The sequence below is a fragment of the Heterodontus francisci genome, chromosome 33 (genome assembly GCF_036365525.1).
Source record: "Heterodontus francisci isolate sHetFra1 chromosome 33, sHetFra1.hap1, whole genome shotgun sequence".
Lineage (NCBI taxonomy): Eukaryota > Metazoa > Chordata > Chondrichthyes > Heterodontiformes > Heterodontidae > Heterodontus > Heterodontus francisci.
The window spans coordinates 56,725,150-56,752,679 of NC_090403.1; the positions used below are offsets into that span (position 1 = coordinate 56,725,150).

The 27,530-nt window shown below is 46.5% G+C and overlaps 1 protein-coding gene across 1 annotated transcript in view; it reads left to right on the top strand.

Annotated features, from left to right (window-relative positions):
• The first annotated feature begins 1,385 nt into the window (after positions 1-1,385).
• The window catches only part of ccr7 (chemokine (C-C motif) receptor 7), a 26,565-nt gene continuing 420 nt past the window's right edge, over positions 1,386-27,530 (top strand). The window contains exons 1-3 of the mRNA XM_068013673.1: positions 1,386-1,756; positions 14,999-15,042; positions 22,524-27,530. The exon at positions 22,524-27,530 is cut by the window's right edge and continues 420 nt beyond it. Of these exons, the coding sequence (XP_067869774.1) occupies positions 1,693-1,756; positions 14,999-15,042; positions 22,524-23,627 (1,212 nt within the window). The 5' untranslated portion in view covers positions 1,386-1,692 and the 3' untranslated portion in view covers positions 23,628-27,530. The remainder of the gene's footprint in view (positions 1,757-14,998; positions 15,043-22,523) is intronic.

Below are 27,530 nucleotides of genomic sequence, written 5' to 3' on the forward strand. Positions count from 1 at the left end.
CCAAATGCTTTGTCAAAGAGGTAGGTTTTAAGGAGCATCTTAAAGGAAGAAAGAGAGGTGGCGAAGTGGAGAGGCGGAGAGGTTGACAGAGGGAATTCCAGAACTTAAGGTCTAGGCAACTGAACGCACGGCTGCTAATGGTGGAGCAATGAAAATCAGGGATGCTCGAGGGGCCAGAATTAAAGGAGCGTAGATATCTCGGAGGGTTGTGGGGCTGGAGGAGATTCCAGAGATAGGGAGGGGTGAGGGAGGGATTTAAAAACAGGGATGAAAGTTTTCAAATCAAAGCATTTATCACAGAATTGTTACAGCACAGAAGGAGGCCATTCGGCCCATCGTGTCTGCACCAGCTCTCTGAATGAGCAATTTACCTAGTGTCACCCCCCCTGTAATCCTGCACATTCTCCTCTTCATATAACAATCTGTGGTAGCCAATGTGGGTGATAGGGGAACAAGACTTGGGATCAATCGACAGTTCTGCGAATCACTAGACTAATTTACTGAGCTAGATTCGAAGAGTTGAGAGTAGACTTGCAGATGGGGCCCTGCAATAATCTTAACTTTTTAAGCATTTGTTCAGCAAAGGTTATTCATAGTTAAAAATTGATTTAGGAGTTTCAAATGTTCAATTTCTAATGACTCCCTCCACTCAATAAATCACCTTCAATTAGGAAGTGCCAGTTTGGCGGCTTTATAAATTGGCCTGTCAAACAATTTACTGTTGGCATTAAAGTTTGTGGGTCCACTTCTGGCATGCAGCCCTCAACTTCCATTATCCTGTGGAGGTCATTTGTTGAATTCCCGAAGCCATCTTCACCACATGGACTGCAGTGGTTCAAGAAAACCCCCCTACTTTCAGAAGGACAGTTAGGGATGGACAATAAATGTTGGCCTTGCCAGCGACACCCAAATTCCAAGAACAAATGACAAAAGATCTGTATTTGAAGTTCCTCACAGACACTGAAAGTCACTGACTGGGATTTCAGTATGAGTTTAAATTCTTTCTTTGCCAAGGATTATGTTGTTGGGGTATTGGACTTTATGAACAGAAACTAACAGAGTTATTACAGACAGGAGAGTGATTTCTGTTTTATTTGGAAATTGTAGACTCATTTTATACTCTCCAAACCAAAGCTAATGTTTAAACCAGTGTAAAAATCCCTCTTTGTCTTTGTGGTATTGTTGTACCATTCAATAAATCCCCAGTACTGTGACATTACCAGAAATTCTGTGTCACTCAGGCCTGGGAAGCTCTGATAGTCCCTAATGTCCATTGATTACTGTTGTGACCATGTTCCTCAGCCGCGTGTAAGCATCAGAAATGATCATCTGACGGGGAAGTCCCTGAAAAGCCCACCTTCCTCATCAGCTCTGCTTCATTTTATTAGTCTACTGCTTGTCAGAGAATGACGAACTTCAACAGCTCAGTCATGTGGTGAAACAAAGCTTACAAACTCAAGAGTAATCAGAGAGCCCTAGACTTTGAGAGAACAGCACAGGCGAGCAAATCATTCGTTCATAGAGCCACAGGCTCCGGAGGAACAACACAGGCAGAGTTTCAGAGAGAATCACACAAAATTACAGGTTTAAAGAGTAAGAAGGGATCCAGCCAAAGGGAGAAAGTTAAGATTCAAAGAGATCACAGGATTTCACTGGATCACATTCAAGAGACAGCACTGCTAGTTTCTCTGCATGAAACGGGTGCCGAAAGAGAATTCATTGACATTTACTGAAACAATCATGACTGGATCCAGAGGTGAGTAAACTTTATCTTGTTCTTCAGTTGTCTGTTATTTCTGTATAGAACAGCCTCATTTAGAAAATTATTAAACACCCTCAGGCACAGTGTGTAGACAGCAGTTGTACATGCAGACTAGTAAGGGTGGTTTAGATGTGATTTAGTAATCATGATATTACCACTACGTGTGGGAGGGTTACATGTTTACAGTGGAAATCTCCATTATAAATGTGCACATAGGAATTAATAACAGGAAAATATTGACAGCAAATATGTGTAGATGATTTTCAATATAGTACAGATCTCTAAACAATAACATCAAATATTAAAAAAGGGACAAGATGTATGACTTTAAAATGGGAATTAAATGGGATCTGCCTCACCATGATCCAATATTCCCCGCCCAGCTGAAGATTATGTTGATTTTAGATTAGATTAGAGATACAGCACTGAAACAGGCCCTTCGGCCCACCGAGTCTGTGCCGAACATCAACCACCCATTTATACTAATCCTACACTAATCCCATATTCCCAACAAACATCCCCACCTGTCCCTATATTTCCCTACCACCTACCTATACTAGTGATAATTTATAATGGTCAATTTACCTATCAACCTGCAAGTCTTTTGGCTTGTGGGAGGAAACCGGAGCACCCGGAGAAAACCCACGCAGACACAGGGAGAACTTGCAAACTCCACACAGGCAGTACCCGGAATCGAACCCGGGTCCCTGGAGCTGTGAGGCATTTGTCCTTGATGTCAGGAGATCAGGTAATTTTGATAACAATGGCAAATTTTCCTCTTTTGTATGAATTTTTTAATATATTCGTTCATAGGATGTGGGTGTCACTGGCAAGGCTGGCATTTATTGCCCATTCCTAATTGCCCTTGAGAAGGTGCTGGTGAGCTGCCTTCTTGAACACAGGTAGGTACACTGAGGGAGTTTCAGGATTTTGACCCAGCAACAGTGAAGGATCGGCGATATATTTTTAAGTCAGGAAGATGTGTGACTTGGAGGGGAATTTGCAGGTGGTGACATTGTCATGTTCCTTCTGCTGCCCTTGTTCTTTTAGGTTGTAGAAGTTGCAGGTAAAGGTGCTGTCGAAGGAATCTTGGTGAGTTTCTGCAGTGAATCTTGTAGGTGGTGCTCTCTGCTGCTACTCTGCTTTTCTAAATTCTTTCATGGGATATGGGCGTTGCTCACAAGAGTGGCATTTGTTACCCATTCCTAATTGCCCTTAACAACTGAGTGGCTTGCTTGGCCATTTCAGAGGGCAGTTACGAATCAACTACATTGCTGTGGGTCTGGAGTCACATATGTGCCAGACCAGGTATGGACAGCAGATTTCCTTCCCTAAAGGACATTAGTGAACCAGATGGAGTTTAATGACAATTAATGATAGTTTTATAGCACCATTATTGAGACTCGCTTTCAATTTCAGATTTTTATTAATTGAATATAAATCCCACCACCTGTCATCTGAACCTGAGTCCCCAGAACATTAGCCCGGGCCTTTGGATTACTAGTCCAGTAACATTACCACTACACCACCATCACCCATAAATAGCATCATTGAATCTTTTACATCCAGCTGAAAGGCTAGACAGGGCCTTGGTTTAATACTTCACCTGAAAAGCAGCACCTATGGAAGTGCAGCACTCCTTGAGCACTGCAACGCAAGTGTCACCATAGATTTTGTATTCAAGTCATGGAGTTGGACTTGAACCCACAACCATTGGACTCAGAGGTAAGAGTACTACCCACTGAACCACAGCTGATTCAAATGTGGTGGATGAGGTGCCAATGAAGTGGGCAGCTTTGTTCTGGATGGTGTCGAGCTTCTTGAGTGTTGTTGGAGCTGCACCCGTCCAGGCAAGTGCAGAGTATTCCATCACACTCCTGACTTGTGCCTTGTAGATGGTGGACAGGCATTGGGGAGTCAGGAGGTGAGTTACTCACTGCAGAATTCCCAGCCTCTGACCTTCTCTTGTAGCCACAGTATTTAAATGGCTGGTCCAGTTAAGTTTCTGGTCAATGGTAACCCCCAGGATGTTGATGGTGAGAAATTCAGCATTGGTAATGCTGTTGAATGTCAAGGAGAGATGTTTAGATTCTCTTTTGTTGGAGATGATCATTGCCTGGCACTTGTGTGGCAGATATGTTACTTGCCAATTCTCAGCCCAAACCTGAATGTTGTTCCGGTCTTGCTGTATACAGGCACAGACTGCTTTGTATCTGATGAGTTGTGAATGGAACTGAACATCGTGCAATCATCAGCGAACATTCCCACTTCTGACCTTATAATGGACAGATGGTCAACAAACACAGCCATCTTCCTTTGTGTTAAGGCATCAAACTTTACTTGCTGTTAAATAAAAACTTAAGTTCATGCAGTGGTCAATTCAGAGGCTGCAGATATTCTGGCTCCAGCCTTTTATAGTCCTGGGCAGCTCCTTTATTTCTTTATACTTTTTCTTCAAAGTGTGAAACCAAGGGGCTAATAAGAGTGATGAACTTAATGTAATTAATACCATCAGAGAAAAAGTATTGGAGAAACATAAGGGACTAAAAGCTGACAAATCCCTAGGACCTACCAGATGGACTGCATCCAAGGGTTCTAAAAGACGTAGCTACAGAGGTAATAGATGCACTGGTTATGATTTTGCAAAATTCCCTAGATTCCAGAACGGTCCCAGCTGATTGGAAGTTAGCAAATGTAACACTGCTGTTCAAGAAAGGAGGGAGAGAGAAAATAGGGAACTACAGGCCATTTAGGCTGACATGAGTCATTGGGAAAATGCTGGAATCAATTATTAAGGAAGTCTTAACAATGCACTTAGAAAATCATAATATGATCAAAGTCAACATGGTTTTACAAAAGGAAAATCGTGTTTGACAAATTTATCTGTGTTTTTGGGGATATAACTAGTAAAATAGATAAAGGGGAACTGGCAGATGTCGTATACTTGGATTTCCAAAAGGCATTCAATAAGGTGCCGCACAAAAGTTTAATACGCAAGATAAAGACTTATGGAGTTGGGGGTAATATATTAGCATAGATAAAGAATTAGTTAATGACAGGATGCAGCGAGGAGGGATAAATGGGGCATTTTCAGGTCAGCAAAGAGTGAATAGAGGGTTGCTGCAAGGATCAGTACTGCAGCCTCAGCTATTTACAATCTATATTAATGACATAGACGAAGAGACCAAGAGTAATGTATCTAAATTTGCTGATGATACAAACATAGGTGGTAATACAAGCTGTGAGGAAGACACAAAGAGGCTGCAAAGAGGTATGGACAGGTTAAGTGAGTGGACAACAAGGTGGCAGATGGAGTATAATGTGGGGAAATGTGAGGTTATTCTCTTTGGCAGTGAAACTTGTAAATGCTGATGTTGAGAGAGACTTGGGTGTAATCGTACAAGGAGCACAGAAGGTTAGCAGGCAGGTACAGCAAGCAATTAAGAAGCATGTTCACCTTTATTGCAATGGGATTGGAGTACAAGAATAAGGAAATCTTGCTACAATGGTACAGGGCTTTGGGTGAGACCACACTTGGAATACTATGCGCAGTTTTGATCTCCATATTTAAGGAAGGATATACCTGGAGGTGGTACAGCTAAGATTCATTATATTGGTTCCTGGGATGAGAGGCTGAGCAAATTAGGTCTATACTCTCTGGAATTTAGAAGAATGAGAGATGATCTCTTTGAAATGTAGAAGATTCTGAAGGGGCTGGATAGGGTAAACACTGGGAGGTTGTTTCCCCTGGCTGGAGAATCTAGAACAGCGGGGTACAGTCTCAGGATAAGGGGACGATCATTCAGGACTGAGATGAGGAGAAATTTCCTCACTCAAAGGGTTGTGAAGCTTTGGAATTCTCTACCCCAGAGGGTTGTGGATGCTCCATCATTGAATACATTTAAGACTAGGACAGATAGACTTTTGGTCTCTCAGGGAATCAAGGGATATGGGAAGTGGGCAGGAATGTGGATTTGAGGCAAAAAATCAGCACAGCAGACTTGAGGGACCAATATGTCACTTGCAAGGTGTCAGAGAAGTGGGGCGGACAGAATCTGTGCACCAGATATTACAATGAATCTCCCATTGATCACTCCAGGTGGATAGGATGTGCACAGTTCCCAGAAACGTTAAACTGTGTCGCTCACTGGGGTAGATTAAAACTAGCGGTACCAGATTAGCCACTCATTGAACACCCAGTCCCATTGACCTTTGCAGAAATGTCTGGCCAATAGCTAACTCACACTGATGCCTGTGTACATAGAAATGAGACTTTGATTATTTACGCTTCCTCGGCATTAAGAATTTCATAGCAAGAAGAATCCAGGGAAAAATATTTAAAACCAGAGTTCATATATCCACAATATTTCACAGCTCAAAGATTAAGCCTGGAACTTCCTCCACAGAACTTTTCTCAATCACTTGGATGCTCCTGTGTGACATTTGCTCACTGCTCCCAGTCCAGGAACTATTGTGCATTATATTCTAACACTGAGTGTGAACAGGGAGCTGCTATCTCCCTCTTTCTGTGTTTCTCTTTGCTGCAATTTCTAGACCTCACTCCCCTCACAGCCCATCCCCTTTATTTGAGTTTGTGGTTAGACAGTTTGCAGTAGGAAGTGAGCGCCTTGAATCTCACTAAAACCTGTGGTTAAATTCAACATATTACCTGATACTGACATATGACATGTGGCTGGTGAAAAGTGAGAGCTCAGTCTGCTATACAGTCAAACATCTTGAAATTTATCTGATTCTTATAAATCTTTAATTGGGAGAGTCCCAGAAACTCATTTGCAACTGTGAATAATAACAAGACTTTCTCATTCTGTTACTTCCAGCCACAGCTCCGGCCCCAACTCCAGAACTACCCCAGCCCCCAGCCCCAATACCCCAACCCAATACCCCAGCCCCAATATCCCAGCCCCAGCCCCCAGCCCCCAGCCCCAATACCCCAGCCCCAGCCTCAATACCCCAACTCAATACCCCAGCCCCCAGCCCCAATACCCCAACCCAATACCCCAGCCCCAATACCCCAGCCCCAATACCCCAGCCCCAATACCCCAGCCCCCAGCCCCAATACCCTAACCCAATACCCCAGCCCCCAAACCCAATACCCCAACCCAATACCCCAGCCCCCAGCCCCCAAACCCAATACCCCAACCCAATACCCCAGCCCCAATACCCCAGCCCCAGACCCCCAAACCCAATACCTCAGACCCCAGCCCCAATACTCCAGCTCCAGCTCCAATGCACTAGCACCCAGCCCCAATACCCCAACCCCAATACCCCTGTTCCCCAGCCCCAATACCCAAGCCTCAATACCCAAGTCCCCAGTTCCAGCTGCTGTTCCATCTCTAATCTGGACAACTTCAGAGTGAAATTTTCTAGCTGTTAATTTTTAGCTTTCTTGATAATTGACATCTTCTATACTCCAATACCAACTGCTTCCTTAAACCTTTCTCCCCTGTATCTGCTTCCTTCAACACCTCTCCTCCATTTTGCAGTTCAACGGGACTCTCTTCGCCTGGTTCCACTCTGATCTGTCCGTTTGTAGCCATAGCATCACCTGCAATGGCTTTGTTTCCCATTGCTGCACCATGACCTCTGAGTCTCCCAAGGCCTCATGGTCCCCCTTCTCTTCCTCATTTACATTCGGCGACATCATCCAAAGGCATGGAGTCAGGTTCTACATGTATGCTGACATCACCCAGCTCTACCTCTCCCTCAGCCCCCTCAATCTCTTAGCTGCCTCTATGTTGTCAGACTGCTTGTCTGAAATAAAAACAGAAAATGCTGGAAATACTCAGCAGGTCTGGCAGCATTTGTGGAGAGAGAAACAGAGTTAACGTTTCAGTTTGATGGCCTTTCATCAGAACTGGAATGAGTTCAAGATGTAACAGGCTATAACCAAGTGGACAGGCATGGAAAGGGGGTAGGAAAGAACAAGAGATAGGATGGAAGGCTAGAATGGTTAAATGACAAAAGGGATGATGGTGCAAGGCAAAAGGAGATGGTAACAGGATAAGTAAAGAAATAGAGGATGGGTAGAGGAGGTGTAAATGGGAAAAGCAAAATCATCACCAACAGCTGCTGTCTGAACAAAATGAGGACAGAGGTTATGATCTGAAATTGATGAACTCAATGTTGAGTCCAGTAGACTGTAAAATGCCTAATCGAAAGATGAGATGCTGTTGCTCGAGCTTACATTGAACTTCATCGGAATGGTGTAGGAGGCCAAGGACAGTGCAGTCAGAGTGGGAGGGTGGCAGAGAATTACAATGGCAGGCAACCAGAAGCTTGGAGTCAACCTTGCGGACTGAACTGAGGTGTCCCAAAAAGCAGTCACCCAATCTGCGTTCCCAGTATAAAAGAGACTGCATCGTGAGCAATGTATATTAAATTGAAAGAAGGACAAGTAAATCATTGTTTCACCTGAAGGAATGTCTAGGGCTCTCGATGGTGGGAAAGAAGGATCAAAAAGGTTTGTCTGACATGCATTCCTGGATGAGCTGTACTTTGCTCCAATTAAATATTGGAATAACCGAAGCCATTATCTTCGTCACTGCAACAAAATGCATTCTCTCGCCACTGACTTCATCCCTCTTCCTGTTTATTGTCCGAAACTAAACCGTGTGCATTCTTGGTCTCCTCTTTTCCCATGAGCTGAGTTTCCGATCCCATATCCATTTCGTCATCAAGACCCCCTACTCCACCTCCATTACATCGCTCGAACCCACCCCTGCCTCAGCCCATCTGCTGCTGAAACCCTCACCCAAGACATTGTCACCTCTAAACCCGACTGTTCCTACACTTTCCTGGCTGGCAACCCATCTTCCACCCTCTGTAAACCTGACTCATGTAAAACTCTGCTGCTCATATCCTAACTCACACCAAGTCCCACTCATCCATCATTCCGTCTGCTCGTTGACCTACATTGAGTTCCTGTCAGGCAACACATTGATTTTAAAATTCTCATCCTCATGTTCAAATCTCTCCGTGGCCTCCTCCCTCCCTATCTCTGTAACCTGTCCAGCCCCACATCCCCCTGTGCTCTGTGTGCTCCTCCAATTCTGACCTCTAGTGCATCCCGCCAGACCCTTCGCTCATCACTGGCTGCTGTGCCTTCAGTCACCAAGACCCTAAGCTCTGGAATTCCCTCCATACTCCTCTCCGCCTCTCCGCCTCTCCACCTCTCCGCCTCTCCACCTCTCCGCCTCTCCACCTCTCCACCTCTCCGCCTCTCCGCCTCTCCACCTCTCCGCCTCTCCACCTCTCCGCCTCTCCGCCTCGCTTTCCTCCTTTAAGACACTCCTTAAAACCTACCTCTTTGACCAAGCTTTTGGTCACCTGACCTAATATCTCCTTTTGTGGCTTGGTGTCACACTTAGTTTTATAATGCTCCTGTAAAGCACCTTGGGATGTTTTATTACATTAAAGGCGCTATATAAATATAAGTTGTTGTAAGTTGTAATATCCTCACATCCATTGAATTAGATCCCATGACCGCAGTACTGGTGGGGAATGCCCCACATTTACAGCTGGGGAGAGACAGATTGCTTAATTCATCGCCTAAGGAGTCACTCAAGTCAGAGTTCTGAGTGAAGTCAGAAACACAGTGGAATACCATATTTCTGCCTTTGGAGTGAAGTCAATGGGAAAGGATATTGAGTAAAGTGTGAAACAAGTTGACAATTCACCATGAGTGAGTTTCTCATTACTGGCGAAGACTCCTCTTCTCTCCCTTTTTCTGTCCGTGTTTCTCTCTTTTCTCTCTAGCTTGTACTTTCGGTTTTCCTCTCCATTTTGGCAGTTTTTCACTCCCAAACTCACCCTATGTGTATTTTTCACATCTATCTCTCGTTTTCACTGTCCATCATTAGATTTAGATTTAGAGATACAGCACTGAAACAGGCCCTTCGGCCCACCGAGTCTGTGCCGACCATCAACCACCCATTTATACTAATCCTAAACTAACCCCATATTCCTACCACATCCTCACCTGTCCCTATATTCCCCTACCACCTACCTATACTAGGGGCAATTTATAATGGCCAATTTACCTATCAACCTGCAAGTCTTTTGGCTGTGGGAGGAAACCGGAGCACCCGGAGGAAACCCACACAGCCACAGGGAGAACTTGCAAACTTGTTTTCTTATTCTCTGCCTTTGTCACCCAGTCAATCCGTTTCTCTCCCATTTACTCTGTTTCCCTCATTACTTTTCTCTTTCCTTATTCACTGTCTCTCATTCTCTTTGTTACCCATTTACTCTCTCATATCTATTTAATTCTGTCTCTCATTTCAGGCTTTCTCTCAGTTCTTATTTCTTTCTCACTCTCTCACTCAATCTTTATTTCTGTATGCGATTGACTCTCTTATTCTCTCTTTATCCCTCTGTCTTGTCTTTCTATCAGTTTGACTCTCTCTCTCACATCCTCTGCCTCTCACGCACTTATTCTCTATTTCTCTCTTTCATTTTTCCTCTCTCTATTGCTCACATTTTCTATTTTAACCACATTGTTTGATTTTCATTGTCTCTGGTTCTCTGACTCATTCTCATTCTGTTTCTATATCTCATTTTCTATTTCTCTCATTATTCTCCCTCGCTCCCTATTTCCCTTTCCTCCTAGATTGGTTCCTGGGATGAGGGGGTTGTCCTATGATGAGAGGCTGAGTAAATTGGGCCAATATTCTCTGGAGTTTAGAAGAATGAGAGGTGATCTCATTGAAACATACAAGATTCTAAAGGTTCTGTATAGGGTAGAAGCTGAGAGATTGTTTCTGCTGATCGGACAATCTAAAACACGGTGGCACTGTCTCAGGATAAGGAGCCTATCATTTAGGACTGAGAAGAAGTGAAATTACTTCACTCAAATGGTTGTGAATCTTTGGAATTCTTTATCCCAGAGGTTTGTGGATGCTCCGTCATTGAATACATTTAAGGTTGGGATAGATAGATTTTTGGTCTCTCAGGGAATCAAAGGATATGGTGAGCAGGTGGGAAAGTGAAATTGAAGCCCAAGATCAGCCTTCATCGTACTGAATCGCGGAGCAGGCTCGATGGGCTGAATGGTCTACTCCTGCTCCTATTTCTTGTGTTCTCGTGTTCCTCTGTTTCACTCTTTCATTCCTTATTCTCATTCTTTATCTCTCTCTATCATTCTCCTTCTCATTTTCTCTCTCTCTCATTGTTTCACTGCTATCTCTCTCATTACCTCTCTCTTGGTCTTTCTCTCTATCATTCTCCCTCTCATTTTCTCTCTCTCTCATTGTTTCACTGCTCTCTCTCTCATTATCTCTCTCTTGGTCTTTCTCTCTATCATTCTCCCTCCCTTTCTTTTCTAATGTACCTGCTAAATTTTTCTTTAAACCAGAAAGCTCTCTCTGTGAGCAGGGAACTCTAGAAGAGATGCCCATACTGACCCAGACATGAATCACAACACATCGATGTTCTTTCCTCAACTGTAGTGATGTCCGTGCTAATGCTCTCACAGCAAAGTCTAAGCTTCCTCATTGTGCAAGTTTGAAAACCTAGGATAATTTGGGAATGTGCTGAATTTACACAAATCCCAAATAAAGATTATGGGACTTTCTGTGGTTAAGGATTTAGATTGACAAACTGGGAAATATTGTAGATCCAAAATTAAAGTGTTGCTAAATCTGGAAGAAAGCAGTTACAGAATTTGTGACTTGTGCTTCGAGTTTCAAAACTTTTGTTGGTAAAATTATCTGAATCTCAGATTTAAACTATCAGATAGCCACTATCTGTCTGTTAAATTGCATAAAGGAAGTCTCAATATTGCACTTATTGTTAACTGTGCCATTATGCAAATCCCTGTATGTATTCTCTCAGACACTCAGTTCCAGTACCCTGTCTTGTTGCACTAGTGTGAAAGATCATTAGCTCTGACTCTTAACATTTTTCTCATTTTGAGGAGCCTGAGATATTCTCGAAACAATCTGCCCTCATTCTCTGATGCTGCCACTTCCATTGGGTGAACACACAGTTGATCATAATGTTGTCAATCACAGCCTTGTCCCTGCATTTGATCATACAGCAACCTCTGGCCAAGGAGAGGAGAACCCTGCCAGGATTGCTGATCCCAGTCATGATCCCTGTAACACATGCTGGAAAGTGCCAGCCAGACAACGGGATTAGGATCAACTCTGATGCTCCCACAAATATGCAGCTGGTACTCACCGTCTAGACTCATGTATGAAGAGTAATTGCTGGGGTATCTGGGGTAATCCTTGGTACATTTCACCTGGCAAAGGACAGAACAAACTGGTGAAAGCAATTTAAACAGATTCCAGTTAGATTAAGTGTTGGGTTAAATTTCCCACTTCCTGTCCCATTACTTTTCTTTCTTTATCTCTGTCTTTGACTCTTTCTAAGTACCAAATTTGGCTCTGTGGTTTGCAATCTCACCTCTGCTTTGAAGAGCATGGGATCAAGTGCCCCTCCAGAAACTGGAGCCCTTGATCCGGGCTCACACCCCCGGTATACAGTACTGAAGGAGTGCTGCACTGTCAGAGGTACACCTTTTGGATGACCTATTAAACCAAGGCCTTATCTGTCCTCTTGGGTGGATGTAAAAGGTCCAATGGGACTATTTTGAGGAAGAGCTCGGTAGTTCTCTGTGGTGTCCTGGGGCCAATATTTATCCCTTAACCAACATCATTAAACTAGTTGTCTAATCATTTATTTAATTGCTGTTTGTGGGAGCTTGCTATGTGTAAGTTAGCTGGCATGTTTCCTGCATTACAACAGTGACAATATAATTGGCTGTGAGGTACTTTGAGATATCCTTAGGATTGAAAGGTGCAACATGGATGTAAATTCTTTTACTCCTCTGTCTCTGACTCGTCAGGGATTCTTCTGATCTTGCTCTGAAGATATGACAGTCGATCAGGGCAAATTCCCAGCGATAGCCTCCCTCGCTCTCTCTTTCTGGCTTTCCTCCTCTCTATTCTGCAATTTAATCATATTTTACCCCATTAATTAGGAGTTTGCTATCAGTGGAACTTTGTCATAACATAGTTTGTAACGATGAAGTATTTGGATTATTCTGAGAGATTTTATATCCTTGTATTTTCTCAGAAAGACCTCCAGATTAAATCTTCACTGTAGCATCTCATGAAAAATGCTGAATGGGGAATTTAGAAATGTTGCTGTTTGTCCCCAAGTGTTAATGAGACAAACGGATTATTCTGCTACAGTATTTCTGTTCTGTGGTGTTTTCCCTCCTCAAGAATGTCATAATAACTTGGCCCGGTCAAACAGGAGATAACTTCTTGTAAAACAATCAGCATAACAGTTAAATGAATCTTAATAACAGGACCATGACTTGTTTAAGACTTTCTCAGTATGACTGAAAATGCAAATTGTCTTGGTCTCATTTCATAGAATCATTCAATCATACAGCACAGAAGGAGGCCGTTTGGCCCATCATGCCCATACTGGCTCTTTGAAAGAGCTATCCAATTAATCCCACTCCCCTGCTCTTTCCCCATAGCCCTGCAATTTTTTCCATTCAAGTATTTATCCAATTTCCTTTTGAAAGTTATTATTGAATCTCCTTCCACTGCCCTTTCAGGCAGCGCATTCCAGATCACAACAACTCACTGTGGAAAACAATGTTTCCTCATTTCCCCTCTGGTTCTTTTGCCAATCACCTTAAATCTGTGTCCTCTGGTTACTGACCTTCCTGTCACTGGAAACACTTTCTCCTTATTTACTCAATGTTCTAATATATGAAACTAAGACCTAAAAAGCAGCAGACAATCTGCTCATTATTTCATCTGCAAATTACAGCCGTGACTACACTTCATTGGCTGTGAAGCACTTTGGGACATGCTGAGTTTGTGAAAGGCGCTATGGAAATGCAAGTCTTTCTTTATGAAAATTGTTTACCAAAACTGTTATTTGTCTTGTGAAGAGGAAGCGGAGTTGCTGCTAGTTTTGTCCCAGAGACATTGCAAGAAAATGGTGCATTTGTACTCAAGCAATAAGGTTCGTTAAACACAACTGTCAGCTCCAAATCAGCATTAATTTCATGGAGAGAGACTAGAGCTTTGTCAAACACCACCCCTCTTGTCATCTCCCCTCTCAGTAACCTGACACTTGTACATTGAGGACGCTACCAGATCTGTTCAGCGTGATTACTCGACACACTTTGACACTTCTTTCTGCGGCCGTGCACACGCCAGCAATGTCTGAGTTCATCTGCTGTAGATCAGATAAGCAGCCTCACAGGATGCAGCAGGAAGCACCTGCCTGTAAACCTGATCTCCATAGACACTGATGTTCATTTCTTTTCTAAACTTTATTCACTTGTGGTCCAGCCAAGGGAACATTTTAACTTTTTGCATCAAGTGGCAACATAGGTCAGACATGACTAAAGCAGTCCCATAGACAGATTACCATGGCCAATCTGTATCTTAATTCCATCAACCCACCTTGCTTCTGTAACCCTTAATACCCTTACCAACAAAAATCTATCAATCTCAGTTTTGAAATTTTCAATTGATCCCCAGCCTCGAGAACTTTTTGTGGGAGAGAGTTCCAGATTTCCACTCCCCTTTGTGTGACATGCTTCCTGACATCACCCCTGAACGGCCCTGGCTCGAATTTTAAGGTTATATCCCTTTGTTGTGGTTGCCCCCACCAGAGGAAATAGTTTCTCTCTATCGACCATATCAAATCCAGTAATCATCTTAAACACCTCAATTATATCACCCCATAACCCTCTATATTTAAGGGAATACAAGCCGAGTCTACGCAACATGTCCTCGGAATTTTACCCTTTTAACCCAGGGTCACTCTGGGGAATTTGCACTGCACCCACTCCAAGGCCAATATATCCTTCCTGAGGTGTGGAACTGAACAGTTACTCCAGATGTGGTCTGACTAGAGCTTTAGTTAACTGTAACATAACTTACACCGCTTTATATTCCATTCTCCTTGAGATATAGGCAACATTCCAATGACCTTTTTCAATTATTTTTGTACCTGTCCACCAGATCGCTGTACTTCAAACCTAAATCTCTCTATCCTCCACAGCTCCCAGCTTCTCTCCATTTAGAAAATGCTCTTAGACTCCCAAATAGTGAAGAAGGAAAGGGCTGCAATGCTCCCAGCCAATCCCAGTCCTTAGGAACAAGGACCATTTTATCAGTTTAGTGAACAAGATCTGACTGTCTATTAACTGATTTCTCTCTCTCTCTCTCTCTGCAGGTGCTGTTCTTCACACCCTCCTCAATCTGGGTATAATCTCTCAGGTAAGGGAGAAGTTCCCATCAGTGTAAAACCAGTGAGATAGATGAGATAGTGACTGATCCTGGTCAGTGAATCCACATTGCAACAGTATGGAGGGAGCTTTACTCTGTATCTAACCTCGTTCTTTTTAAGGTGACCTTTATATCCCAGGCCCTTTTTATTTTCCTTGAGGGGGCCTTTATTCCCTAGGCCCCCTTTATATACATTTTAAGTAAATAAGTTTATTAAAAACAGATAAGTAAAACAAAACTCAAATTAAAATGCCATTCTCGGCATCAATGATGCACTCCAGCCCCTGCGGTGCCCACCGGTCACGGAAGGCCTCAAGTGTACCGGCGGACATCGCATGCTCCTTCTCCAGGAACACCCAGGCGCGAACGTAACCTGGAAAAAGGGGCAGGCAATCAGGGCGGACGGACCCCCCGATGGCCCGCAGCCTGGACCTGTGAATTGCCACCTTGGCCAGGCCCAGGAGCAGACCGACAAGGAAATCATCCTCCCGGCCCACGCCCCTCCGCACCGGGTGCCCAAAGATCAGGAATGTGGGGCTGAAGTGCAACCAAAACATGAGGAGCAGCTCCTTTAAATACTTAAAGAGGGGCTGCAACCTCGCACACTCCATATATACATGGAATACGGATTCGCCCAGGCTGCAGAAATTACAGACGGCCTGGGAGTCTGTGAACCTGCTTAAAAGTCTATTGCACGGGATTGTGCAGCACCCTCCACCCAGGACCCCGATGTAAAGGAGGAGGACTCCCGAGTACAGAGACCTCCACCAGGGTTTCCCCTCGCCGCCAGATGGCAAAACGGACTACCACAGTGTGTCCGGGCGGCTGATGAGGGCGAGGAAGTGGAGCGTGTGCAGGAACAGCCCATACAGGAAACCCCTCCGCGCGGTGTGTAATGTCATGGAGGGCATTTCCAAGAGGATGTTTGGGTTGTGTGGGACCGGCTCCCGAGGAGGGTTTCGGGGCCTGGGTCCGATGAGCAGTTCTGGCCAAGCGGGGGTCAGCTCAGCCAGGAACGCTCCACGCTCCCGAGCCCTCTTGTTGCCAGCACCCACAGGCGCAGCAGATGGGGCAGCATTTTCAACCATAACTGGGTTGGGTATGACTTGGTTGGGAATGGATTTTGGCTGGGAGTGCAGACCCTTCGGGGCCTTGCCCTCCCGTCCGCTCAGGGTACCCGACCCAGTGGCAGATGGGTCTTCACAGGCTCCCCCACCACAAGCAGGGCTCCACTCGCTCCCTCAGGAGGAGCCACAAGTACAGGCGTCTCCCCCTCCCCTCCAACCTAAGGGGAGGCTTTACAGCCTTGATGGTGGTGGTGCAGGGGGAACCTGGGAACTCAAATCAGGAGACAGCTCCCCTCCAGCAGATGGGCCCTGCACCTCAGGGACCTGTGTTATTTCTGTGGAGGGGGTGCTTTCTCCTCTTTTTCCCACTGGGGTGGGGAGGCTCAGAGACCTCCATGCCATCAGAGGCCTCTGCCTCCGCATCCTCCTTTTGCTTGGTTACCCTGGGCCTGAGCCCAGCCCTGGGGCAGGTGGATTCCCCGGGATCGGGCCTTGGGCCGAGCTCAGGCTCGGGTTGGGCCACAGTATCCAGTGGATGCACCATTTGGTGTTTATTCATTCTCTGCATCTTCCTTCCACTCGGACGGGCACTCCCCTCCCTGCCAGAAGCAGTGAAAACCACAGCCTCCAGAACCGATTGAGCGGTGTCAGTTGGAGGTGTAGGGGGAGTGGGAGGAGGTGCAGCTGCACCACCCTTGGCTGCCGAGGTGGAGTTGGCGGCCAGGAGGTTGGGGCAGTTCTTTCAAACATGCCCCACCCCCTTGCAGGCGTGGCACCGCACCCCGTCCGAGGTCCAGAAGACACAGTAGGCCATCCCCTGGAACTGAACAGCAAAATGGCCTTCCGTGACCTCTTCCCGTGCCAGCTGCATGAATAGCTGGCGGCGGAAGGAGTAGAAATGTCGGAGGCTGTTCTCCCGAAGACCGAGTGGACTGGGGTGATCCCTGTCTTTACCTCCCGCAGATGGTGCAGGGAAGGAGGAGCTCACCAGGAATGAAGGGCAGGACATTATATAAAATGACCTGTTGCAGAGTGGCCTCCAGGGGGTCCACTGGCAGAAAGGTCTCATCCATGGTGAGCCCCTTGCTCAGGGCCAGGGACACCCCCGCCACCCCCCCTCGCTCTTCAGGAAAAACACAGCCTTCCCGTACATTTTAGGGACAGCAACAATGGCCGAGGGGTCGACAACCTCAGCCATTGCTTTCACACATGCCTCTATTGACGTGTTGGGGTGGATGTAGCTCTTGACCCCCATGCTTTGATGTTATCAGCACAAACAGCTGCAGCAGCCGCAGCAGCATATGTGCGAGAAGGCCCCGCCACCAGTGAAGAGGGGCTTGCTGTGGGTCAAAGAGTCACGCCCACCCCTCAGAAATGAAACAAATAACAGTTTTTTAAACATAAGCAATATGATGGGGGATGGGGGGCTGGGAGTAGAGGAGGACAGGGGTGGAAAAGAAAAGGCAAAGAAGAGGAGAGGATCAGTGGCTGAGTGTTGGAAGGGAGAGAAAGGCTGTGAGGATGTTGCTGTACGATCAGTGGTTGGAGCACCTTACTGCAGAGTCCAAAGACCAGTCTTCTGGCCAGGGAGGGTTCTTCGCCCGGGTCGGCTGGAGTCGCCCGGTTCTTTCCTTTTCCTACTGTTGCATAAAGACTTTCGTCAGCAGGGCAACTCCAGCCGTCCTGAGCCATGCAGTTGTTTTGGGGAGGAAGCCCACTTTGTGCAGGGGCTCCCTATAGAATCTTTCAGCCCCACTGCTGCATCTACCGGTGCCTCCTCCCTCTCCCGATAATTCAAACAAAAAACAGTTCTCTGGTGCTCCAACTCCCACCTCTCCAAAATAACTTGTAGGTTTTCTCTGTTCTTACATAATAGAAACAGTTCCACAGTTGAAGTTGTAAGTTGCAGCTCTCTCCACTCTCCACTCTCCTCTCCAGTTGCAGCTCCCACAGCCTGCTCAAGTGCAGCTGTTTCGCCTAATTGCACACAGGAAGTGTTCCAAACACTCCAGCCAACCCCGTACTGTACCTGCCCTGGGAGTGTTTGATGAGGACAGTGTAGAGGGAGCTTTACTCTGTATCTAACTCCGTGCTGTACCTGTCCTGGGAGTGTTTGATGGGGACAGTGTAGAGGGAGCTTTACTCTGTATCTAACCCCCGTACTGTACCTGTCCTGGGAGTGTTTGATGGGGACAGTGTAGAGGGAGTTTTACTCTGCACTGGGATATTTCCACTGGAGCAGAGGAGGCTGAGGAGGTTTAATGGAGATTTTGAAATTCGGTTTGCTGAGAGTGCACTGGGAAAGTCTATTTCTGTTTGGGGAGTCAGCACAAGGTTTCATCAATTTCAACTTGTTAATAGGAGAGTGAGGAGAGAATTTGGGCAGTCCTTTTTACAGAGGCTTGGAATCTGTTGCCAGAGGGCAGAGATATTGGAATCTTTTAAGGGAAAATTGGATGAAGATTTGAGGCAGAGGAAGGGACAGATAATGGGAGAGAAAGGAGGATTGTTGTGGATTGTACTAGCAAAGATCCAGCACAGAGACGATGGGCCAAATGTACTGGACGATTCTGGTTCTACTGATGGTAATAATGAGTAAATCAAAATATCGTAACGTTTCTGCTTTCATGACTGAGGTTGGGACAGTCATTGCTGCACTTAGAAAGTTTCAGGTTTTTTGAAGTCAGTTACTGAATGCGAGACACTGTCTAGATTGTAAGGTGAGGCAGGATGTGGCGAGTTTACAGACTGACAGAGCTTCACATGTCCCAACACAGATTGCAGCAGTGATGCCGGGGAGCAGGGCAGATGAGAATTGTTGATGGGGCGGGGGGGGGGGTGGGGGGTGGGGGGTGGTGGGTGCTGGGGGTGGAAGGTGAAGAGGGATTATTCTACCATTTCAAAAGAAAATAAGTTCCAAATATTATTTTCCTTGCACTCTCACCCCGTCCCTCATGAATACCTTCACTCTTATTTTCATATAATTCCACACACACTGACTCTCACTGGGGTACAGTTCCACATACACTGACTCTCACTGGTGTCCACTTCCACACACACTGACTCTCACTGGGGTACAGTTCCACATACACTGACTCTCACTGGGGTACAGTTCCACACACACTGACTCTCACTGGGGTACAGTTCCACACACACTGACTCTCACTGGGGTACAGTTCCACACACACTGACTCCCACTGGGGTACAGTTCCACAGACACTGACTCTCACTGGGGTACAGTTCCACACACACTAACTCTCACTGGGGTACAGCTCCACACACACTGACTTTCACTGGGGTACAGTACCACACACACTGACTCTCACTGGGGTACAGTTCCACACACACTGACACTCACTGGGGTACAGTTCCATAGACACTGACTTTCACTGGGGTACAGTTCCACATACACTGACTCTCACTGGGCTACAGTTCCACATACACTGACTCTCACTAGGATACAGTTCCACACACACTAACTCTCACTGGGGTACAGTCCCACAGACACTGACTCTCACTAGGATACAGTTCCACACACACTAACTCTCACTGGGGTACAGTCCCACAGACACTGACTCTCACTGGGGTACAGTTCCACATACACTGACTCTCACTGGGGTACAGTTCCACAGACACTGACTCTCACTGGGGCACAGTTCCACACACACTGACTCTCACTGGGGTACAGTTCCACACACACTGACTTTCACTGGGGTACAGTTCCACATACACTGACTCTCACTGGGGTACAGTTCCACACACACTGACTTTCACTGGGGTACAGTTCCACATACACTGACTCTCACTGGGGTACAGTTCCACATACACTGACTCTCACTGGGGTACAATTCCACACACACTGACTCTCACTGGGGTCCAGTTCCACACACACTGACTCTCACTAGGATACAGTTCCACACACACTAACTCTCACTGGGGTACAGTCCCACAGACACTGACTCTCACTGGGGTACAGTTCCACATACACTGACTCTCACTGGGGTACAGTTCCACAGACACTGACTCTCACTGGGGTACAGTTCCACAGACACTGACTCTCACTGGGGTGCAGTTCCACATACACTGACTCTCACTGGGGTGCAGTTCCACACACACTGACTCTCACTGGGGTGCAGTTCCACACACACTGACTCTCACTTGGGTACAGTTCCACACACACTGACTTTCACTGGGGTACAGTTCCACACACACTGACTCTCACTGGGGTACAGTTCCACACACACTGACACTCACTGGGGGACAGTTCCATACACACTGACTTTCACTGGGGTACAGTTCCACATACACTGACTCTCACTAGGCTACAGTTCCACATACACTGACTCTCACTGGGGTACAGTTCCGCATACTCTGACTCTCACTGGGGTACAGTTCCACAGACACTGACTCTCACTGGGGTACAGTTCCACATACACTGACTCTCACTGGGGTGCAGTTCCACACACATTGACTCTCACTGGGGTACAGTTCCACACACACTGACTTTCACTGGGGTACAGTTCCACACACACTGACTCTCACTGGGGTACAGTTCCACACACACTGACACTCACTGGGGTACAGTTCCATACACACTGACTTTCACTGGGGTACAGTTCCACATACACTGACTCTCACTGGGGTACAGTTCCACAGACACTGACTCTCACTAGGGTCCAGTTCCACACACACTGACTCTCACTGGGGCACAGTTCCACATACACTGACTCTCACTGGGGTACAGTTCCACAGACACTGACTCTCACTGGGGTGCAGTTCCACTACACTGACTCTCACTGGGATACAGTTCGACACACACTGACTCTCACTAGGGTACAGTTCCACACACACTGACTCTCACTGGGGTACAGTTCCACACACACTGACACTCACTGGGGTACAGTTCCACATACACTGACTCTCACTGGGGTACAGTTCCACACACACTGACTCTCACTAGGGTACAGTTCCACACACACTGACTTTCACTGGGGTACAGTTCCACATACACTGACTCTCACTGGGCTACAGTTCCACATACACTGACTCTCACTGGGGTACAGTTCCACAGACACTGACTCTCACTGGGATACAGTTTCACACACACTGACTCTCACTGGGGTACAGTTCAACACACACTGACACTCACTGGGGTACAGTTCCATACACACTGACATTCACTGGGATACAGTTCCACATACACTGACTCTCACTGGGCTACAGTTCCACATACACTGACTCTCACTGGGGTATGGGCTCCACATACACTGACTCTCACTGGAGTACTGTTCCACACACACACTGACTCTCACTGGGGTACAGTCCCACACACATGCTGACTCTCACTGGGGTACAGTTCCACACACACTGACTCTCACTGGTGTACAGTCCCACACACACTGACTCTCGCTGGGGTACAGTTCCACACACACTGACTCTCACTGGTGTACAGTCCCACACACACCGACTCTCACTGGTGTACAGTCCCGCACACACTCACTCTCGCTGGGGTACAGTTCCACACACACTGACTCTCACTGGTGTACAGTCCCACACACACTGACTCTCACTGGGGTAGAGTCCCACACACACTGACTCTCACTGGGGTACAGTTCCACACGCACTGACTCTCACTGGGGTGCAGTTCCACACACACTGACTCTCACTGTTGTACAGTCCCACACACACTGACTCTCATTGGGGTAGAGTCCCACACACACTGACTCTCGCTTGGGTAGAGTCCCACACACACTGACTCTCACTGGGGTACAGTTCCACACACACTGACTCTCACTGGTGTAGAGTCCCACACACACTGACTCTCACTGGGGTAGAGTCCCACACACTGACTCTCACTGGGGTACAGTTCCACACGCACTGACTCTCACTGGGGTAGAGTCCCACACACACTGACTCTCACTGGTGTAGAGTCCCACACACACTGACTCTCACTGGGGTAGAGTCCCACACACTGACTGTCACTGGGGTACAGTTCCACACGCACTGACTCTCACTGGGGTACAGTTCCACACGCACTGACTCTCACTGGGGTAGAGTCCCTCACACACTGACTCTCACTGGGGTAGAGTCCCACACACACTGACTCTCACTGGGGTACAGTTCCACACGCACTGACTCTCACTGGGGTAGAGTCCCTCACGCACTGACTCTCACTGGGGTAGAGTCCCTCACACACTGACTGTCACTGGGGTAGAGTCCCACACACAGTGACTCTCACTGGTGTACAGTTTCTAACTGAGAAATTTCTAACTGTATGAAGGAGACTCTTTATCCTTTGCTCGCAGAGAATTTGCATATCACTTCAGGCTCTGTCACTTTCTCACCAATTGCCCGAGTGTTTTGCCTTTGTTCGCCGTCCTGAACTAAATTTGCTCTCTCTTACAGCTTGGCTTCTGCACCGAGGAGACAACTTACTCCTCGAGCACTGTTTCAGATTATGATTACAGCTCTGAGGAGCCAGGGGATGTGGATTATGGACAATTTGTGTTGCAGTGTCAAAAATCTGATGTCAGGTCTTTCCGCAAATCCTTCCTGCCCGCTATCTATGCGGTGATCTGTGTGCTCGGTGTCCTGGGGAATGGGCTTGTGATCATCACCTACATTTACTTCAAGCGGTTGAGGACAATGACTGATGTTTACCTTCTGAACCTGGCCGTCGCTGATCTACTGTTCCTCTTCACCCTGCCATTCTGGGCTGTCAGTGTGGTCAAAGAGTGGATCTTTGGGCAGGTCATGTGCAAGACCGTTTATGTGCTGTACCGTGTCAGCTTCTTCAGTGGTATCCTGCTTCTCATGTGCATCAGTATCGACAGGTACTTCTCCATTGTTCGGGCAGCCTCTGCTCACCGACACCGCTCCAAGGCCGTGTACTACAGTAAAATCGTGTCAGTGTGTGTCTGGCTCTTCTCTATGATCCTCTCTTTGCCTGAACTGCTATACAGCAACCAAGAGAAAATTGCCAATGGAATGCTGTGCAAAATGACCCTGGACAACAGCACAATCATCTTCACTGCCAGCTCACAGTTGGCAGTGGGATTCTTTATTCCTCTTGTGGTTATGTTCTTCTGCTACTGTGTGATAATTAAGACCTTGCTACTGGCCAGAAACTTTGAAAAGAACAAAGCAATCAAGGTTATCATTGCAGTGGTCCTCGTCTTTCTCCTCTTCCAGTTGCCTTACAACAGCGTCATGCTGATAGACACCATCAATGATGTTAATGCCACTATCAGCAACTGCGACTTAAGCAAGCGCATGAATATCGCCATCGATGTCACCAAGAGCCTCGCCTACGTGAGATGTTGCCTCAACCCTTTCCTCTACGCCTTCATCGGCGTGAAATTCCGCAATGACCTGCTCAAGCTGATGAAGGAGATGGGTTGCATGAGCACTGAGAAGCTATTGAAATACACCAACATCAAGGCAAATTTCACCAGCAAGAGAGGCTCCATTGCCACAGATACAGAGAGCACAACCACGTTCTCACCATGAGGGAGGGCATGCTCTCTAAAACCATATCACAGACTGAACTATGTTCTTAAAAACTCGTTGCCTGGAAGTTGACATACTAGGGCCTTTCATAAAAAGGACAAAAACTTTTATGAAATGTTAATATATCAGCAAGATTAAACCCGCAAGCTATCCAGTACAACTTCCTCTGTTAGTGAGTGAGAAATTAAACTCCCCATGCCTACTGGTCTGCCACTCAGTCTCTGTCTCACATTGTTCCAGCACAAATGGAATGATTCTTCAGTTTCCTGATTCATTTACTTCCAATTTAATCTCACTGTCATCCTGACCTGCTCATCATGCTTCACAAACTGATCTGAGTAGTGTTTAGGTAACAGACTTGGCAAAGGGCTGATGTTTTACAATCTCCTTGATTCCAGTAACAGACAATGGACCTCACTCTCAGTGCACTGGGAGGCAATTCTATTTTCCCCACTCTGAAGAGGTAAAGCCAGACAAAGTCACATTTAGCCTGGACTCCAGTCCCCCGAAGCAAAGTCAATGTGAGAAAATCTTTCATCAGAGATCTCCCAACACAACTTGGTGAAATAAAACTTTGTGTCGTCCTTGTTTCAGACAGCTTGGGACGCTTATGGCATTCTCGGATGATTATATCGTTTGACCAGTGTTACCTCTCCCTTAACCCGCATGAACCAATGAGTTTCAGTGATGTTTCCATATGTAGTTCCATCATTCACTCAGAGCTCCAGTGTGCACCAAGATCCTAAGACGTGGAGTCTGATTGCTCAGCTATGTCATTCCACATGCTTTTGTGAGTGGTTTGACAAACAGACTGAAACATTAGTACCAGGTTCTGATTTCTGCTATAAATAAGTTCGGAATAAATATCGAAGGAAAGGTCACTCCCAGGGCAGGCACAGCACGGGGTTCGATACAGAGTAAAACTCCCTTTACACTGTCCCATCAAACACTCCACTCGAGCCTCCTCCCACTCCACTTCATCTCACCAGATCAATATATCCTTGTATTTCTTTCTCCCTCATGTGTTTATCGAGATTCCCCATAACTGCATCTATACTGTTCACCTCAGCTCTTCCATGTGTTAGTGAGCCACAATCCAACCATTTTCTGGATATAGAATTTTCTCCCAAATACCCTGTTGGATTTATTGATGACTATTAGGAAGCTCACTGCACATGCTTACCTATAGGACTTGTAGAGCTGGGCAATGTATTGATGACCAGTGTGTGTGGAACTGTACCCCAGTGAGAGTCAGTGTGTGTGGAACAGGAATCCAGTGAGAGTCAGTGTGTGTGGAACAGGAATCCAGTGAGAATCAGTGTGTGTGGAACAGGAATCCAGTGAGAGTCAGTGTGTGTGGAACTGTACCCCAGTGAGAGTCAGTGTGTGTGGAACAGGAATCCAGTGAGAGTCAGTGTGTGTGGAACAGGAATCCAGTGAGAATCAGTGTGTGTGGAACAGGAATCCAGTGAGAGTCAGTGTTTGTGGAACTGTACCCCAGTGAGAGTCAGTGTGTGTGGAACTGTACCCCAGTGAGAGTCAGTGTTTGTGGAACTGTACCCCAGTGAGAGTCAGTGTGTGTGGAACAGGAATCCAGTGAGAGTCAGTGTTTGTGGAACTGTACCCCAGTGAGAGTCAGTGTGTGTGGAACTGTACCCCAGTGAGAGTCAGTGTATGTGCAACTGTATTCAGTGAGAGTCAGTGTGTGTGGAACTGTACCCCAGTGAGAGTCAGTGTGTGTGGAAATGTACCCCAGTGAGAGGCAGTGTGTGTGGAACTGTACCCCAGTGAGAGTCATTGTGTGTGGAACTGTAACCCAGTGAGAGTCAGTGTGTGTGGAACTGTACCCCAGTGAGAGTCATTGTGTGTGGAACAGGAATCCAGTGAGAGTCAGTGTGTGTGGAACTGTACCCCAATGAGAGTCAGTGTGTGTGGAACTGTATCCCAGTGAGAGTCAGTGTCTGCGGAACTGTACCCCAGTGAGAGTCAGTGTGTGTGGAACTGTACCCCAGTGAGAGTCAGTGTGTGTGGAACTGTACCCCCAATGAGAGTCAGTGTGTGTGGAACTGTACACCAGTGAGTCAGTGTGTGGAACTGTATTCAGTGAGAGTCAGTGGGTGTGGAACTGTACCCCAGTGAGAGTAATTGTGTGTGGAACTGTATTCAGTGAGAGTCAGTGTGTGTGCAACTGTACCCCAGTGAGAGTCAGTGTGTGTGGAACTGTAACCCAGTGAGAGTCAGTGTGTGTGGAACTGTACCCCAGTGAGAGTCATTGTGTGTGGAACAGGAATCCAGTGAGAGTCAGTGTGTATGGAACTGTATCCCAGTGAGAGTCAGTGTGTGTGGAGCTGTATTCAGTGAGAGTAAGTGTGTGTGGAACTGTATTCAGTGAGAGTCAGTGTGTGTGGAACTGTATCCCAGTGGGAGTCAGTGTGTGTGGGACTGTACCCCAGTGAGAGTCAGTGTGTGTGGACCTGTACCCCAGTGAGAGTCAGTATGTGTGGAACTGTACCCCAGTGAGAGTCAGTGTGTGTGGGACTGTACCCCAGTGAGAGTCAGTGTGTGTGGGACTGTACCCCAGTGAGAGTCAGTGTGTGTGGACCTGTACCCCAGTGAGAGTCAGTATGTGTGGAACTGTACCCCAGTGAGAGTCAGTGTGTGTGGGACTGTACCCCAGTGAGAGTCAGTGTGTGTGGGACTGTACCCCAGTGAGAGTCAGTGTGTGTGGAACTGTATTCAGTGAGAGTCAGTGTGTGTGGACCTGTACCCCAGTGAGAGTCAGTATGTGTGGAACTGTACCCCAGTGAGAGTCAGTGTGTGTGGAACTGTATTCAGTGAGAGTCATCTCCAGGACAAGGGAGGGGAGATACATTTATAGAATGCTCCTTTGTGCTGTACAGAATGCAGTAATTTTAAAATTACATTTTTCCATGTTTTTAAAAATGAATATTGTGAATGTGATGTAGATTTTGATATGTGAATGTTACTGGTTTCTGAACAAAATAAGTTTTAAAATGTATTTAAAAACTAGAAAAAAATTGAGGGGTTTTGATTGTAAATGTTCTCTCTTTAAAGTTTTGCTACTGTATTTTTTTCTCTATTTTTAAATGTGTTAATGTGCCCAGTACTTCATGGAATGCTCCTCACACAAATTCAGTCAGGACATTGAGGAGTGCGGTGTCTCTGGTTCCAAAGCTTCTTCTGTCAGGAAGTCTGTTTAAACGAGGAGTTTTCACAAATTCTAAATCACAGCACTGTGTTACCTGGCACCTGGGCATCTCCTGCCCAGTCTGGGCTCTCACCCTTGAGCTCTCAGACCCTCTGGCTTCTTTGCAACATGACAATGTTTTACACGAACTCTTGGGTCAGCCTACCTCTTGCCTCTTCTGTGAAGGGGTAGGTGTGTCTACTGAAAGCACTCCAACCACTGACCCCCAAACACCCAACATCCAAACACCAACTCCAAAATCCTAACTTCAACCCTTTACCCCTGACCCCCAGCTTCAAGATTTACAACAAAGTCCAAGATGGAGATGATGAAAAATGAACAAGTCCCCGGATACCTGGCAGCACATGAATGAGAAAGCTCAGTAACATTCCAAGTGAAATCCATTCCCAGCACCCGACAGGAATGTACTCTCTTTTAGATTCTATGCAGTTCCAGAATGCTGTATTTTAAAATTCTCATCCTTGTTTTCAAATTCCTCCATGACCTCACCCCTCCCGATCTCTGTAACCTCCTACAACCTCACAACCCTCTGAGATCTCTGCGTTCCCTAATTCCGACCTCTTGAGCATCCCTGATTTTAATCGCACCACCATTGGCTTCAGCCAAGGCCCCAGCTCTGGAATTCCCTCCCTAAACCTCTCTAGCCTCTCTATCTACCTCTTTGACCAAGTGTT